Source organism: Cricetulus griseus, chromosome 5 (assembly GCF_003668045.3).
Source record: "Cricetulus griseus strain 17A/GY chromosome 5, alternate assembly CriGri-PICRH-1.0, whole genome shotgun sequence".
In the NCBI taxonomy this organism is placed as follows: Eukaryota; Metazoa; Chordata; class Mammalia; order Rodentia; family Cricetidae; genus Cricetulus; species Cricetulus griseus.
The window spans coordinates 86,593,972-86,612,514 of record NC_048598.1 but is presented as its reverse complement, the minus strand read 5'-3'; the positions used below and the strand labels follow the sequence as shown (position 1 = coordinate 86,612,514).

Genomic DNA, 18,543 nt, shown 5'->3' with positions numbered 1-18,543 from the left:
AAAACAGCTAAGCAAAAGTGTGCTGAACTTAATAGTTATAAATGATTTTTAAGGAGTTTTCCAGTATCCCAAGCCTGGTTGTTAAATAAATAAAAACTAAAAAAGTACAACATGCATAGATTATTCCATATCACATGCTTTATTTGGACTTAAACACTGATAACTTCATTCTAAACACTTGGTTGACATACATTTTATATGTATAGTAAGCTATACAGAATATACAAACGAAAGCTGTAATACAGAGTTCTTTAAAACATGTTTCATAAAGAATACAGAGAAAGGAAAAATAACCACACATCCAGTATCTCAACAACTTCTAAAAATAAAACTACAGAGATGTAAAATATAAACAGATAAAATAACACACACATTATCAACTCTGAAAGAAAAGCTATAGGCTAGCATCAGCCACTCTGAAGAACTAAAATAATAAGTAAACAAAAGTATTACAAAGCTAACTATGCATGTATGAGTATATAAAATAAGCAGAGTAATTCTATATTAACAAAATTTTTTTCACAATGTACAGTTGTCTTTCCAATCAGCAATCTCTAATCCTAGCTATTAAGAATTAACTACTGAGTTTAATAACAGTAACCTAATTTCTGGCATACAATGTGAAATGGCATATAACTTCATTAAATTTAAAATACTATTATCAATTTTAAACTATCATAAAGATGTATGCAAAGGCCTTTAAAAAAACAAGGCTATAGGAATATAAGAAATCTAGTTTTTCAAGATTCAAATAACAAAATGATTATATAAATGCACACATAATACTTCCTAAGTAAAAACTGTCAAATCAAGATCACAAAAATATTTCCCAAAAAAGGTCATATTTTTTCACCACTCATCTTTGTCCCTGCATCTTCATTTCGGCTGTCTAATTCAGCAAGACCACTTTCTGATTCAGTGTGTCTTTCCTGCATTGCCACTGGGTTTCCAGCATCACTGTTCGAAGAAGCAGCTGCAGCAGCTGGGTCAGCCGGGCTTTCTTCTCCCTCTACTTTAGCTAGCCTGTAACTAGTCAGCATCTCCTCCAGAAGTTGTCGGTAGTTTCCCCTATGATTAATTCTCATTTGCCTGAGAGCTTCCACCAATTTCCCCTGTGATCCACCTTCCTCTGCTTCATCGGAGGCCTTTTGTCAAGATTTAAGACCCCAGTGTCAGTAGACAAACTAGGATAACACATCACACAAAGCGCTATCCTACCACAAGCAACATAGTTAAGCAAACATTTTCATTAAACAGCAGTTCTTACCTGTGTAGATTAATAAAAATTGTAACATCAAGTTATTCTTAGCCATGAACTAGTTTATGTCTTACTCCAATTACCATTTTAATCACTTTGATCTGAAACGGATTTTGCTTTTAGACCGCTTTACACAAATATTTCCTAAAATACTTTAAAAAAAAATGCTGGCTAAAATGATTTAGTTCAAAGGAAAATAGTGTTTTAAAAGCGAGGCAAAGAACAGAAGAGCAGCCATAAGAATGTTAGTTTCTTCATTTCTGCTACATGGTGAGTAGGAGAAAAGACATAAATGTAAAACTACAAAAATTTAAACTGGATTCTTTTAGAGATGTAAAAAATTTTGAATTTTTTTTTAAAGATTTTATTTATTTTTTATTATGTATACAATCTTCTGCCTGCATGCCAGCAGAGGGCAACAGATCTCGTTCAAGGTGGTTGTGAGCCACCATGTGGTTGCTGGGAATTGAACTCAGGACCTCTGGAAGAACAGTCAGTTCTCTCAACCACTGAGCCATCTCTCCAGCCCCGAATTTTTTTCTTATAATACAATATTTTAATAAAGCCACCTCTAGATAAAATACATCATTTTAAACACTAAATACTGCATATTCCACAGGTTTCTAAAATGATGTCTACTTAAGCTTCTTCCATGCCGATGAGTAAAGCTGACAACTGAACTCAAGACAGCCTCACACACATGGCCCTCGTGTACACCATGACAGCCTTACATACATGCCCCCTTTATGTATACCATCATGAGTGAGTCATAGCCTGCATTCTTTCCAAAATGTGCAATAGGAAGCTAATAGCGCTGGCTCCCTATGTACCAGAAATCAGGGATAGAAGAGTAAGTTAATGAACCATGAGAAAATAGACACGCAAATCCAGAAAGGAAGCTGCTTATAGGAAACTGGCTACAGCTCCTTCCTCCAAGTTGTCAAGCACACATACACACACACACACACACACACACACACACAAATGGAAGCACAATTATAGTCACGACTTGAGTGTTTGAAAACAAATGTAACAGTTACTTCAGGAACAAATGAAGTTTAGATTTGGCATTTCGTGGCATCATAAAATTTCATTTCCCTAGATATGACAATGGTATTATTGCCACATAGAAAAATGTTCTAATTCTAAAATAAACCATGCTCTGAAATGCTAAACAGGTAAAATATTGTGATGTCTGTAACTTGTTTCCAAATGTTTAGTCACAAAAAGACTTGATACATAGTGTGTATAGGCATAGACATTAAGATATACAAAGCAACTAGAGAAAAATGTGAACAACTGGAATCTGTAATAGTCATTGTCATTTTAATTTTTAACATATTTTTATGTTTCACAAATGTTAGGAACATAAAAAGAAATAGGTTATTGATAGAGGCTCTAAGATGTAGTCTTAACTCTCTTAGGAGATATAACATTAATAAAATAACATAATAAAAATTATAGTGCTCATGAGAAAAGTGAGAGAAAGGACCTGCGTGCCTAAAAAAATTGTCCTTATGGAAAAAAAAAAGCAAAGATGTGCTTATTTTTATATATTTAAAGTTCTGGGAAAGAGAGGTGGGAGAGATGGTGGGCTCAGTGGTTAAGAGCACTGGCTGCTAGTCCAGAAGACCCAGGTCACCTCCCAGAACCCATGTGGCCTCTCACAACTGTCTGTAACTCCAGTCCCAGGAGAGCTGAAACCCTCTTTGGCTCCTTGGGCACCAGGAACATAAATGATGCAGCCATATCTGCAAGCAAAGCACCCATTCACGTGAAATAAAAATAACTAAGATGTCCCTAAAGTGCTTAGAAAGTAAGAAACATGATGATACAGTAAAGGTAGTGGGTTATGCTTGCTTTCAATTTTCCTACTTTCTACGAGCATATTTTTAACTGTCAAATTAACTATTTCTGCAGAATGAGTTCTCCATTAAGATTTTCTTATATCATTTTCCTATTACCTTTTCCCTTGTACTATACTACTAAAAATTGCATTCCCCTCAGGGTCCCCATCTGACCGTGTTCAGTAAGAGCTATGACTGAACAAGGTAACTGAATTTCCAATCACTGTCTTTCATCAGATCTTCAAAAAGAGAAATGTTCCATTTAATGATGCATCGAAGACCTCGTGAAAGCCTCCCCAGCCCTTAGTAAACAAAAGGCTTCCCTATTTATATAGTCATGGCTCAGCTAACCTACTTCAAGTTGGACTGGAATAAGGCTGTTAAATGTTGAGTCCACTGTAGTAGTGGGTTCTAGTATGTCCTTTATGCTGTCTGTGCTACAGTAGTGGCAGTTTTGCAAGACTAGTTATTTTTTTTCCTTTTGTTTTTTTGAGACAAGGCTTCTCTCTGTAGCTCTGGGTGACTCAAAATCAGAGATCCACCTGTCTCTGTCTCCCAAATGTTGGATTAAAGGCCTACACCAACCATCTTTTAAAAATTCACTATCCCAAACCAGTAAATAAAAAATATTACAAAAACACATCCTTGGCACCACAGGGGGCTCAGTGAGTAAAATCTCTAGCTGCTCAAGCCTGAGGACCTGAATTCAGACCCCAGTATCCACAGAAGAGCTGGGTGTGGCCATGTGCATGCCTGAAACCCCACTACTATGAGACAGGAGGATCACTTGCTGCCTGCCAACCTAGTGCTGGACTCATTAAGACACCATTTTGAAGGAATGAAGTAGGAAGTGACAGAGCAGGCCACCCGACAGCCTCCTCTAGAATTCCACACATAACCCCCCATACCAACATCCTTTTCATACCAAATAAAACATAAGGAAATCACATAAAGAGCAAATAGGGCAATGAGAGCTAAGCACACTGAAAAGATTAACTAGTAGGCTGCAGAGATGGCTCAGGGATGGGTAAAGGTGCTTACTGCAGAACCTTACTGTAACCTGAGTTACAATCCCCAGAAACCACATAAAAGCAAAAGCCTGTAATAACACCAGGGTAGCCAGGGGTTAGATAGAAGATAGAAGACCAAGACAGGAGAATTGCTGGAAGCTTACAGCTACCTAGCTTGGCATACACAGTGGAGAAACAAAGAGACCTTGTCTCAAACACAGAAGGCAACAATGGACACCTGAGGTTGTCTTCTGACTTCTACATGCCTACATTCCCATTCATCCTGTCTCTCTCCCTCTCCCCATCTCCCTCACCCACGTGCGAACACACACATACACAGAGGACATGATACAAGTGAATCCCTGAAGTTCACTGGCCAACCAGTCTAGCCAAAGTAATGAGCTTCAGGGTCAGTGAGAGACTTAAAAGTGGAAAACAACCGAGGAAAGCTAGCTAACCTGCAGCATGTACACATATGCACGTGCAATTGTGTATCACACACCAACACACAAAATACAGACTATCATGAAATGAGCAATCTCCTTGATGTTTGAGTGTGAGCCTCACCTTTAACAGCTGAACTACCTCTCCAGTCCAGCAATCTTTTGGTGCAGGTGTGTGCAGGTCAGAGGTCAACTTCTAGTGTCATTCCTCAGATGCCATTACTTTATTTGAGAAAGTATCTGTTACTTAGACCTGAGGCTCACAGATTATATTAGGTTGTCTGAGCAACATCTGTCCCTCCCAACAAGCTTGTACCGAGCTTCCTTTTACTGATTGTGTTGGGGTTAGAGTCAAAATAAACCAGGCTTAAACCCCAGATCTCACAGTCAACATTTTAGAAAAAGGGAAAGGGTGTAATTAGAGGCCCTGGTAACACTTATGCTAAAATGTAGTTTTACTTTCAGATGTTAGGGTATATGGCAAAATCTTTTAGGCGATTATTCTTGGGGGGGTGGGAACACTGGCGCCTTTGAGAATCTGATGAAAAACCACAGATACATTTGTTAATAAAAATGTACACATGCACATTTTAAAAACTGTCTGGGTATTTGTGAACCCCTTGATCAACAGTCTCTAAAAGACACTGCACTCGTAAGACTGCACATGCCCTAAAATGCTGAACTAAAATAAAAGAACACCGTTATCAAGCAACCTAAGAGCCCTCTAAGCCTCCCTTAAGCTTTCTGAGTATCTCTGAATTATTAAATCTCTGGCTGACATCCAGGTGAGCTTTTGGACACACACTTATTAACTCAATTTTTATTTTAACATAAAACATAGGAAAAAATGTAAGAATAAAATATGATTGCACATGCCTGAAAAGGATTCTAGTCTGCACAGTCAGCTTTTTAGCGAATGAGTTTCTCTAATCTAGTACCTAATAATGAGTTTAGACTAATTATTTAATCTGTACAATTGCTTCACAACTATTTGACTTCTAAAATCTACAATTCACTATTATAAATGTTAAAATGGCAGAACTATCACAGATGGGTCAGGGATATTGCTCAGGGTTAGAATCCATGCCCCGCATGTATTAATCCCCAGCAGGGGATGGGTGTTTATAGGTAATGGTTTAGTCTATCATACTTAGACTCCTAATAAATAGTATGGAGCTCTTCACTCAACACTTCAAAAGGGCACTCATTTGGCAACAGCTCTGCAGCCATTTTTCATTGTTGTTTCTCACCATAGCAGTTCTCTGCCCTAGCTGATTAGAGCCAAACATACCCCACCTCTACCTTCCCCATCAGAAACCCCTTATACTTTGACTTTACTAAGAGACTACATTTATGCAATAATGAATCCTAGGAAAGCAATGTGATAGAAACAATGGAAAAATCCTATTTACTGGCTATTATATCTACCAAGTGAAGTGAGTCTGCAGACATGGATGTAAGTCTACTTCTTCTCAAGGTATTTCATTACCAAGTGTGGCTTCCTTAAAGCTTTGAAACACATATATTAAAACTTACATCATTTATTTTTAGATACCCCCAAACTTGAAAAACCTATCACCAACTATTTCTGTCTGATTCACTTTAAAACGGAGTCCAACTAAAAACGGGCAATGTCTCCTCTTCTGCTCTGAGCATTAGAACTACGCAAATGGGCAAGCTGTAGCCCATCATTCCTGGGGCCAGCAGGAAGAGGTGAAAGAATGGAGCTCACTCTTCATTCGCACAGCCATATGCATCACTACTAGACAAAACATCTTCACGCATATCACCTGAGCACACAAGGGCACTGAGAGAGTAACTTACTAATCCCTGGTGCTGGTAGCTGAAAAAAAAAATAGTTATTTGACAGCACATTCTTCCCTCAAAAATAAAGGTATGAAGGAGGAAGAGGAAGAAAGGCAGAGACAGGGAGAGAATAGAGGCCCAAACCAAAAAGAAAAAAAAAAAGTTATCTGAAAAGATAGTGACAACAAAACTATCCATAGAACAGCATTTTATGCCTCTAATACAATTTTCTAAAACTTCAAGTGACTCCTTAAAATGGCAAACAGTAGTCAGTTATTACATCACTATGTGAATTATTTATATCTAGTATTTATAATACAAAATTACTATAAATCATTAAGAAATAAACTACAACTTACCCCATCATTGTCTCTGTGTGGATTCAGTCTACTATAAACAGCTTCAATAACATGGCGCCTAAAAAGATATGTTTATATTATGCATAATTTTAAGCTCATATTTCAAACAATATTGCCCTGACTACAGAAAGTACTGTCACACCAAATAATGCAGAGAATTGTTTCCACATTTCATTCCTTTTTTTTTGGGGGGGGGGGAAAGGGGAGGAAGACAGGGTCTATGTAACCCTGGCTGTCCTGGAACTCACTCTGTAGACCAAGCTAGCCTTGAACTCAGAGATCCACCTGCCTCTGCCTCCTGAGCACTGGGATGAAAGGTGTGCACCACTGCTTGGCCACTCATGATTTCTTGACCTTATAAAATCTGATTGTTCTTATGAAGAAAATATTTTTTAAAAACAAAACACAACAACTCTGGGCTGGTGAGACGGCTCAGTGGGTAAAGTGTTCTCTGCCAAGCCTGATGATGCGAGCTCCTCAATACCTGGAATTCACATAATGTCAGGAGAGAGCCACTCTGCCAAGCCTGTGCTGATACATGCAGAAACACCCACACCTCACCCCTGCACACAATACATCTTTTTAGATGAAGTGTTTCAGCTTTAGATAAATGATCTACTCCTGATTTGTTCACTCAAAATGATTTAATTACTAATTTAAAATGGATTCAAAATCCACTCTTTTGTTCTACTTACTTGCCAGCGAGCCCTCCCCCAGGAGGTAAGTTTGGGATATTTTCTGCAGACAAAACACGCATGACATGGGCAAGATCAGGCATTCCTTCCTCCCTAGACTTCTCCAGAATTTCTGCAAATTTAGGAACAGGACATGAAAAGTCATTGACATACATATCTTCACTCTAACATAGTTCATAAAATATAAACTAGAATTAAGCGTCAATCTTAAAGAGGACAGTAAAGAAAAACGTCAGCATCCAGATAGTGGTGGCATACTCCTTTAATCTCAGCACTCGGGAGGCAGAGGCAGAGGCAGAGGCAGAGGCAGGCGGGTCTCTGTGAGTTTTAGGCCAGCCTGGTCTACAGAGTGAGTTCCAGGACAGCCAGAGCTGCTACACAGAGAAATTGTCTCAAAAGTCAATGACTGAAATGGTTTATACCCAGTAAAAGTGATTATCAGGAATGTAGTAACTCGTGGGCGGCACTGTAGCACGTGTGCATGGCATGCGCACAAATACACATTTGGCAGCCAAAGGTCATGTCCAGTGTCCTTGATTACCTACTGCCTTTCTTTTTAAGCAAGGGTCTCTCATTGGACCTATATAGTTTATCTGCCTTTTTTTGCCCTCTGTCCCTCTATTGCTGGGGATGCACCACAACACCTGGTTTTTACATGCTTACTAGGGATCTGAACTCACATCCTTATGCTTTGGGATAGCCACTTAACCAAATAAACAATTTTCCCAGCATAGAATTCTTTTTATGTAAAAATAATATAATTGCAATCATGTAAGCTGAGCCCTGTGGTACAATGCCTGGAATTCCAGCAGTCAGGAGGCAGAAGAATCAGAATAGCCTGGGCTACAAAAATGAGTTCAAGGTCAGCCAGAGTTTGCAAAGACAGTTACAGTGAGACTGTCTAAAGTCATTGGAGTAAAACAAAAACAATGATTCCACAACAATTATAAGAAAAAGAAAACTTAAAACAGCTATTTTAAAGAAAATGAATCATGATACTTGTAAACTAAAGACTTTACATTCTCCATTTTTCTATAACTTACAGAAAAGAAAAAACCTAATGTAAGTGCTCCTAACTGATCTCTCCAGACTGTTTAATTTATTTTAATTATATGTGTCTGTATGTAGGTACTACTTTTAACAGAAGAAACCAGTGTCCTAAGCAGCCTTTCCAGATACAAAATACCAACTGTCACCATGCCTCACAAGATTCTGGCTCTGGCCTTAGAATCCACCACTTCCCCTTTAACTCCATCGTGACTCCCTTCTAAGTTTCAATCAAAAAGTTATCTGCAACCAGGTCTTGACATTCACTCTTCTGGAGTTTGAAATGACTGCCTGCCAATCCTACCCCTTTAGTTGTAACATCAATGTTACTTTTAAAATCCTTCTCTGACCCATACCCCGAATAGAAAGATACACTGCTTTATACTCCTATCTACAGGATGCTTACTGGTACAGACTATATTGAAGGCTGACTCAATAGTGAGAATCCAATCAGCTCACAGGTGAGTGGGCTATCACAAAGTGATGCCTAGCTGGAGGAAGCAGGTCACTTGAGGACATGCTTTTGAAGGATAGATCAATCTTTCTCTTGGTATATCTGCATCCCTACCCCATCGCTTTAGAGTCTATGAAGCATGTTCCTGCTTCATTCAGGTCCAGTGGAGCCAGTAAACCATGGGACAAAACTCAAAACTGAACTAAAATATATCTTTTCTTCTTTAAATTGTTTATCTCAGGCATTTTTAGCAACAAAAATATAGATGGATGGATGGGTGGATGCCACTGCTTATGTTTTGGACCAGGCATTTTTTGTTGTGGGACCATCCTGGATGCTAGGAAGTGATGTTGTGTCCCTGATTTCTAACTCATCACATGCTAATAATGCTTCCTTCAGTATCCATGACTCCTCCCAAATGAAAACTACTACAGTCTGATCCATCACCAGTCTTCTCTTCATACCTTCCTTCCCCTCCTGTCTTTTCAGGCCACTTCACCACCACCATGGGCAGCGGCATTAAGAACTGTACACTAGTCTCCACCCCAAAACATCGTTCAAGGAAGGAAAACCCATTCTCCTCATGTGCATACTGATTAACACAGCGTATCTTAGGCAGATGGATATTTATTTTTGGAACCCCTGTTTTAATATAATTGCTTCCACTAAGAAATATTTAAAAGAATCATCTGATAAGGAAGAATTCTTTTTTCTTTCATTCCTGAACTGGAGGAAAAAGAAAACAAAAACTGCCTTACCTTCAACCCGTGATTCCAAGTGCTTATCCAACTGTATCTCTTTCTTCACTGCTTCATCTGAGACCTTGGGGGCATTTGAAAAGCAAACTAATACAATACTCATGTTATCTCGACTTCCCTGTGTATTGGAGAAAGAAAAGCAAATTTTTTCTATGTCTCAACAATTGGCTATTAAAATCTATTTACACCCAGAATGTATCTTATATAACCTTATTTCAAAGAATTATTTAAAATACAACCATAAAGAACCATAAGATGTCTAGGGATGACTATAAATGTAGTTATTCTTGGATTTTAATCCTGTGTAACCATTTTTTACCCACCAACTCACAGCCTAAGAAATAAAGACAACTTCAATCCTATTATATCTTCTACACTGCTTTTCATTCAAAACTGTATAAACCTAAGAGTAGCTTAAGGAACTGGAGAGATAGCTCAGAGGTTAAGAGCTCTGACTGCTCTTCCAGAGGTCCTGAGTTCAATTCCCGGCAACCACATGGTGGCTCACAACCACCTTAAATGAGATCTGGTGCCCTCTTCTGGCCTGTAGGGATACATGCAGATAGAATATTGTATACAAAAAAAAAAAAAAAAAAAAAGGAAAGAAAAAGAAAAAAATCCTAAAACATCCTTTTAAACATTTGGAAAATTTTCATGCTGATGATTCTATTTAACTTTGCTGAAAATGTGATTATCATGAAACTCAAAAAACCGCAGGGTAGAAGGAACCAACTCCCGAAAGTTGTCCTTTTGACCTCCACACATGCATCACACACTCATGCATACACACTATAAAGTGAAAATGTAAAAATTTGATGGCATCACATTCAAGAAAGTCATTTTTAAAATGACTCTGAGGTTACATTGAATAATGGGATAGGCTTGGATTACAAAGTTATAAACAAGTTTGTTTTTATTCTGCTTTAAAGACAGGGTCTCAAGGCTTGCCTTAAATTTGTAATCCTCCTCCCTCAGTTTAGCAAATGCTGAGATTGTAGGCATGTGGTCCTGGGTCAATATGATCAACTTTTAAATTCCAGGGTGTCTGGAGAGCAGTTAAAAGCTTGTTTTATATAAGGATAAATTTTATTCCTTTTAATTATGACCTTACAAATTACATTAAAAAGGGAATACAGAATACATTCTTCTAAGTGCCATGAAGTGCAATAAAATAATCTACCTTTCTTTAGGTATATAACTGAGCATCTTAACATATGAACCTGCTGTTAGAATTTTTCCATTGATGACAGTATAGTGTCAAGCTCTGTTTTTGAGATGGTGTCACTATGTTATACAGTCTATGCTGGCCATGAAACTCAATGCTTCTCTGGCATCTACTTCTATTGAGGTAACAGGAATGTGCTACTAAGCCTAGCAAATACTTTCTTTTAAGCTTCTCACCCTTTTCAATCGAGGAGGCAGTAATCAGTTGTTTCCTACTGAGGTTTGCCCAGTGAAGTGAAAGAAGTTGAGGTTGCATCCCCTCTAGACTTCTCAGTCATTTTGGCCAGAATCTACACCAGCATTACCTGGCTCAGACCTGACACCTTTAGAGAATCAACATGGTATGACCAAACATACAAGCAGCCTTAAAGAGTAACTTCTTCCTCCTTCCAGTGTAATGGGAGCAAGTCTGAAGGGGCAAAACGTCTTCTCTAGACTTCCCATCTCCCAAAGAAAATAGATAAACAGATACTAAAGGGTCTGGAAAACCAGAATAGATAAACAGATACTAAAGGGTCTGGAAAACCAGAACACTAACATTGGCCAAAGTGATTTCATTCCTTAACAAAACCTACCAACCATTATGACTTACTATTAGAATCACTGCATTTGGTTACATGACTATACCTAAGTATATCGTGAGTGTAATTAAAACAAAAAAAATTTAGTCTAAAAAATTAAGCTATACAATAGGTGCTGAAAAAACCAAACATCGCCGTATTTTTAAGAAAGTTTTATAGACAGAAGGGTTGGCAGACTATAAACTTAACACAATCGTCTAACCATTTCCTATTTTGTAACACCAAGAACATTACTAAACAGTTCCTAATCAACATGCTATCTATAAAAGCTCCACTTGATCTTTGTAAATTTTAAAAATTTAAAATAAGTGTAAATTTATAAAAATTAATTTATACTTAGTCCCCAGTCATGTGTGACTACAGTGCTGTTTCTATTTCCATGGTAGGATGCCTCTTCCTAAACACAAAGCACAAGTGTTTCACAGTGGCTGAGAAAGACCCTTTTTAGGAGACAACCCATAATAATATGGTTGCATAATCAGTACAGTTTTCATTAAGCCCAAGGCTGAAACTTGATTTTATAAAAATCTGTCATGAACAACAGGAAAGATTAGCTATGTAAAAACTTTATTTCGATACCCTTTGCTTTATACTTCTTTAGCAGACAGTTGTAATACACTGAAGAATTTCAGGGCCAGTAACTGCCATAAATAAGGCATCTAAATTTAAGAGAAGAGATTTTGATTCTAAAGCTCAATGTTGCATGACTACAGGGAGTCCAAAATTTCGTCTCCACACAGCATATGTGATGGTTTGGGAGGTTGTTACAATAAAAGCAAGTCTTCATAACAACAAGCAGTGTGGTCTAGGAGATGAGGTGGATGTGTTCAATGTCCCCAGTTTTGAGAGGTTGTGCAGTATACAAGAAAAACACATCTCAGTAGTAAGTGCATTCTCAAAACAATGAAGGAAAAATATACCATAATATGTAATAACAAGTCCCCACATGCCAAGTAAGACTAAGCTTGAATATAATTATCTAATACTTGAAATTGGTAACAATCAAGCTGGGCTAAGGTGCATTGAGAAAAAATTACCAAGATGACCAAGAAAGCACAGAGATCTCTCTACTAGGCTGCACTGGACTGACACATGCTCTACTTTCACCATCACTTCTCTCCTCTACTGAAAACAGCCAACCAGGCAGTGAGACAACTCAGCAGATAAAGTGCCAGTGGTTAGCCTGACAAGCTGAGTTCCAGCCCTAAATCCACAAGGTGTAAAGAGAGAACCAATTAGTACAAGTTTCCAGGAAACTTCCACCTTCCCCGGTGGCACATATGCAAACACACACATACACAAAATAAGTGTAAAAAAAAAGTTTTTGAAAATAAATTGCTAGCCACATTCCACTCTAATATTCTGTTTACTCTTGCCCCCCCCCCCCAGGGCTGAGGACTGAACCCAACCCAGGGTGAGCGCTCTACCACTGAGCTAAATCCCTAACCCCTACTCTTGCCTTTTTAAATGAAGACAATTTCTACAAATTACATTGGAATAAATTTAAAGCTAACCTTAGGTTATAACTAAAATTATTTTGGGGATAAGGTACATTTTCCATGTTGTAGGAATAAATCAGAATGAGACTACCTTCCAAAAATAAACCTCCTAGATTGTCTCCAATGACTAGATCTAGTCCATATTTTAAATTAAGTTTCTGCTTTATGTGAGCTTCAGTATATAGTTGAATTTAAGGAAATCAAATACCTTAAAAATTATCAAGGAATATTGACTTTTATAATATAAGGAAAAGCAATAGGCATATCATGATCCATTTCTGTAAATACATAACAAACCCCCTTGTATTTCTGAATTAATAAACAGAACCACATGGGAATATAGAGCAACTAAATGCAATGAGACTACAAACACATGTAAAGCTGAGTGACCTAACTTCCAAAGACCTCAGTGTTTATTATGAACAAGTTACTAATTTTGTAACAACTGGGGGAAAAGGAAAATACCCCCAAACCACATCGGACAACAATTTTCCAGACACAAAGCACCAAGATGTACATATACATATGATTAAACTTTTCTGACAATCATTTCTAAAATTAACTCAAAAGTCAGAAAATTTAGATTCTGGTCTCAGTTGTTAGTCACACAGTTTATGACTAACAACTAACAACTATCATGCCCAATTACTGTAAATATTAAATACATATGACCTACAAGTCGTAAAATGTCACACAAATAGCAGTTATATACTTTATGAAATCTGAATTAGTTGGCAATAAACACCATGAAGAGGAATAAAATGGTAAGCCCTTGGTTTTTGTTTTTGTTATTGTTTTTCTAGACAGGGCTTCTCTGTGTAGACCTGGCCGTCCTAGAACTTGCTCTGTAGACCAGGCTAGCCTCGAACTCAGAGATTGGTCTGCTGTAGCACTGCCTGGATGAAGCCTGTTTTTTCTTAGGGACTGATTTAAGTAGGACATTACTTGACCAGAATTATCAACTAACACCTGTAATTTAACATTACTATGGCAACCTGAAAAACGATTTATCATTAACAACTCTAATGCTAACTACCATGGTATGGCTGTTGTAAAAATTAACTGGGCTGAAATACCTGTTAAGAGCTAAGAACAGCACAGACTCAACAGAAAGCAGTAATTGTGTAATACCACATGTGATTCTGACTACGATGATTGCCACAATCTTCCAAGATTTTATTAGTTAACATACACAAGTGTGTGTCTATTAACAGGCACACTAAACATAGAAAACACTGACTTTGTGTCAAATCTCTTGGGGAAAACGCTAATTGGATCTTCTTTGGCTTTCCTCTTAAAGCAGGCAGCACCCACTAAACATCTGTTTTCCATGGAATTAAACATATGTACACAATTTTCCTTCTAAATTTCAAATAATCATATTCTATTCCATAGTACAGCTAACCCTTGGTTTTATAATACAAACAAAACAGCAAAATTATGGAATTAAAAAATGGAAACAAAGACTTAATTCCATAAACAACATTCAGTTGTTAGCAAAAAAAAATAAGCCAACCTGTATTTTTCCCTACCAACCAAGTTTTTCAAAATTGACTTCAATCTGAATGCAAATTCATTCAAAGGGACTATGATGATCAATTTCCACTCCTGTTCCAACCACTTATCTGTTAAGTGTTACTCCTTTCTGAGATTCTAGGGCAGCCTGTGATCTTTTAATACCACAGACACAGGTACGACATTACTTTACACTGATAAAAACTGTCTTGTAAAGATGTACCACCAGGATTAGTTCCATCTCCTTCAAAGGATAGTCATAGTTCCTGAAAACAAGCATACTTTAGGGATAGAATACCTTGTCCTAAACTATAGTCCAAGCTACCATCCAGATAAACTTCTGGCTATTCTCTCATGACCGTCTTCTTCAAATACTAGAATGCCATGCAGTTAAGACAAAATTTGCAACCCTATAAACAGATCTCTCTATAACACATTGCTGGAAAAAAACAGGCTGAATAAAAGCACATATAATGAACCTCACTTAAAATATACACCTTTAGGCAGGCTTAAAAAACCAAAACTGTAAAACTGGCCGTCATGATAGCTCAGCAAGTAAAGGCACTGCTGCCAAACCTGACAACCTGAGCTTGATTCCCAGGCCTGTCGTGGGGGAAGGAGCACCAGTTCCATCAAGCAGTCCTCTGACTGGCACCTGTGAACTGGAGTGGGGGTGGGGAGGTAAACTTGCACCCAAGTACACACATGATGAAATAAATGGATATAAAATTTATTAAATTAATGTTAAGTGGTTGTGTATGATGGTACACATCTATAATACCATCGAGGGGACAGGAAGAAAAGGAAGCTTTTGGAGCTGTCTTGAGAGAGAATGAGAGTGTGTGTATGTGTGTGTGTGTGTGTGTGTGTTGACCCATTTTCAAAAAGTTCATTAAAAAAACAAAAAGTAGAAAGATTCACACAACAATGGGAAGTACCGGATTTGGGTGAGGAGAAAAATTGAGTGTTTTCTTTAAATTTTCCCTTTTTATCTACGTTTTCCCCACTAACATGCACATATGTTTTTATAATTTGGGGAAATGCTACTTTTACTTTCTAGTCAAGCCAAAACAAAAAACAAAAACAAACAACAACAACAAACGTCTGCTCTACTCTCAAAAGGCTCCAAGAGAGTTCTCCCTACTAAAGAGCCTACGGGAAGCAACTCACTTTAAGAGCTGCTGCCTGTTTGGTCATTAACATTCATTGACGGCTTTTGTACTAAATTCACCCTGAGAAGTAAAAAAGACCAGTAAGTTAGAAATGAGAAAGTCAGAGGAGCTGGAAGAACTGCCATTCAAATCCTTTACGCTGCAGGATATGTTAACTATCACTAGGCGTTCAAGCCTTTTTTGGAAGCTTTTTTCATTTTATAGTAAAGTTATTTGTATTTCACGCATACCCAGTATTTCCAAGGATCCTCCTCTTTTTCATTCTCTTCAAATCTTTCTCCATTTCTTGACTAGGATGCATTTAAACAAGAATATTTACTGGGGTTGGGGAGCACGCCAGGGTCAGAGAACAAACTGGGAGTTGTCTCCTTCACCCACTGAGCCATCTCATGCTGTGGAGTATTATTTTCAGATGTGTTACATTTGTTTATGCTGTGGAACATTTGTTTTAATGATGCAAAGATGTGCTGCATTCTTTTATATTGCATTTGTGGCTATGGCTGTCTGAAACACCTGATTGGTGTAGTAAAAACCTGAACAGCCACTAGCTAGGCAGGAGAAAGGATAGGCAGGGCTGGCAGGCAGAGAGAATAAATGAGAAATCTGGGTGGAAAGATCAAGGAGCCAGAAAAGAGGCGGCCAATCACCAAGCCACACAGCCAGACCTGAAATAAGAAGAAAAGAAAAGATATACTGAAACAGAGAAAGGTAAAAGCCCAGAGGCAAAAGGTAGACAAGAAAAGCTGGCTAGAAAGCAGCGCAGCTGAGGCTGGGTGTGTGTATTTATTTGGGAGCTGGGTGGTAGGCCCGCATGTGTATTTATTTGGGAGCTGGGTGGTGGGCCCCCTAAAGAGTTAAAGAAACAAGTACAATCTCACTGGCTACAGGCATCCTTCTCACAGGCTTACTATGATGCACTGTGGTAGGAAACAGAAAGGCTCTCACCTAGCAGACAGTCAAACATCACACTCTTTCACAGGCCACTTTTGCCTCAACATCTTCAGGCACAGAACACTTACTCATCTAGACAACAGTTAACTCAAACTTAATTATTTCTATCTAGATGTTGTTCAAACATCCACATGAATGAACTGAATTTTTTTTCCTTTTTCTCTTTTTTTTTTTGGGGGGGGGGATTATATAGACCTGGTTGGCCTCAAACTCACAGAAATAAACCTGTCTCCACAGGCATCTGTGTACTCTGGGCCCAAGAACTGAATAATATAAAGGCATTTAATGGAACAGCCAAATATCTGTAAATCTAGATTTCCTTTTTTTGCTATTTTTGCATAGAATTACAATTAAGACATTTTAAGAATTGCACAAGAAATTTTCCTAGGATCACATTTTCCGTAAGGCTTTAGACTTTTTAATCAGAGATAATAACTATCTGAAAGGAATTTCAATTACCTTCTATGTGGGTAGTGTACTAACCTTATACTGTTTACAGTTAGTGTAAACTTAGCTGATATCTTACTGACAAAAAGGAGACAACTCATTTGTTTCAGCTTTTGTCTTAGGTGCTATGAAGACAAGAATACAATTTTACTAGCTTGGCTTTTGGTGAATCTGTATTTTCTGTAACTCTTGATATTTTAATGTAAGTAACAGAATCCTACTACATACATGTTTTAAGCTGTTTCAAGTCATGAGTAAGATGGCTACTGATAACATCAAGGATGTAGATTAGAGGTCATCATTCTACACATTCAGAATTATCAAGAAGCCATAAAACAAGCTTAATAAATTTGAGATAATTGTTGTCACTTTTCAAATTAGAAGGGTGGGGCAGATAAAGTTGACAAAAAGGTTTAATTTTCTTGAAAGAAGTTTATGAAAATACACAATTCTCTACAGAAAATAGTAAGAGGTCTAAAATTTTAAGTTTACTTCAGTTTACTTACCATTTCTTTTAAATCAATAGTGTTAGTTGAAACAAAAAAGTTTACATACCTTATGTAAACAAGTGTCCACTACCCAATTGCACACATTCTCCAGGTCCTCAGCGACCTTAAGCCTAGACTTAACAAATTCACAGAGATCCTCATTACTCATCACATCCCAGATCCCATCACAAGCCAAAACGACAAATTCATCCTCTTCTGCTCTTAAAATCTCATACACCTCAGGCTCTGGAGAGACAAGCTGTTCTGTTGGGCCCTTGCCATCCACACACTTGTAGTCATAGTCCCCCAGAGCACGAGATACCGCTAATGAACCATTCACTCGCTGTATCATCACACTGCCTCCTGCATTTTGGATTCGCTCCTTTTCCATCGGATTACAAGGTTTGTGATCCCGGGTAGAAAAGCAGACTTCTCCATTCCTACACAGGACAGCTCGTGAGTCACCACAGTTGATAAAGTAGATATGTGTAGGTGAAATCAGAACGCCCACTGCCGTCGAACCGCTCCTGTCCATCCCATTTCTGAGGTCTGAAAAGTTACGCATATATTCATCAATTTCCAAAAAGCCAGTCCTGATACCAGTCTTAACATTTTCCACTGAGGGCTCAAGAGCAGAGCCTGGTGTGCCAGCTGCCCTGAAGTCTTCATTAGTAGTGATGTGTTCCAATAAATGCGCTGAGCAGTAATTTGCTACTCGGGATCCAGCATGACCATCATAAACTGCAAAAAATGACCAGTCTTCCAAGCCGTGAGGAATACCCACAACAGCTGTGTGCGCATCTTCCATTTCCACTCTCCATCCTTGCATGCTGCTCAGGCCGTATCGCAAACCATTCCCAGCACCATGAGCATTGTGTTTTTCCGTTTTGGGTTTATCCAAAAATGCACCCATGTTTAGTAATGAATCTGAAAGAGAAAATAAATGGTGTTCAATGTTTAAATTTGACATAGCTTATCTACAGTGCTCC

General features: G+C 38.1%; 1 protein-coding gene across 4 annotated transcripts in view; it reads right to left on the bottom strand.

The window, feature by feature from the left end:
• Ppm1b (protein phosphatase, Mg2+/Mn2+ dependent 1B) overlaps positions 1–18,543 on the bottom strand; it is a 56,609-nt gene that overhangs the window by 8,673 nt on the left and 29,393 nt on the right. For 3 of the 4 annotated variants that reach the window (XM_027417946.2, XM_027417947.2, XM_027417948.2), the window contains exons 2-5: positions 17,622–18,481; positions 9,678–9,795; positions 7,419–7,530; positions 6,724–6,781 (exon numbers count right to left, since the gene is read on the bottom strand). In XM_027417946.2, coding sequence (XP_027273747.1) covers positions 6,724–6,781; positions 7,419–7,530; positions 9,678–9,795; positions 17,622–18,467 — 1,134 coding nt within the window. In that variant the 5' untranslated portion in view covers positions 18,468–18,481. Of the gene's footprint in view, positions 1–116; positions 1,146–6,723; positions 6,782–7,418; positions 7,531–9,677; positions 9,796–17,621; positions 18,482–18,543 lie in introns of those variants that run through there. The other variant, XM_027417944.2, reaches the window with a different exon arrangement.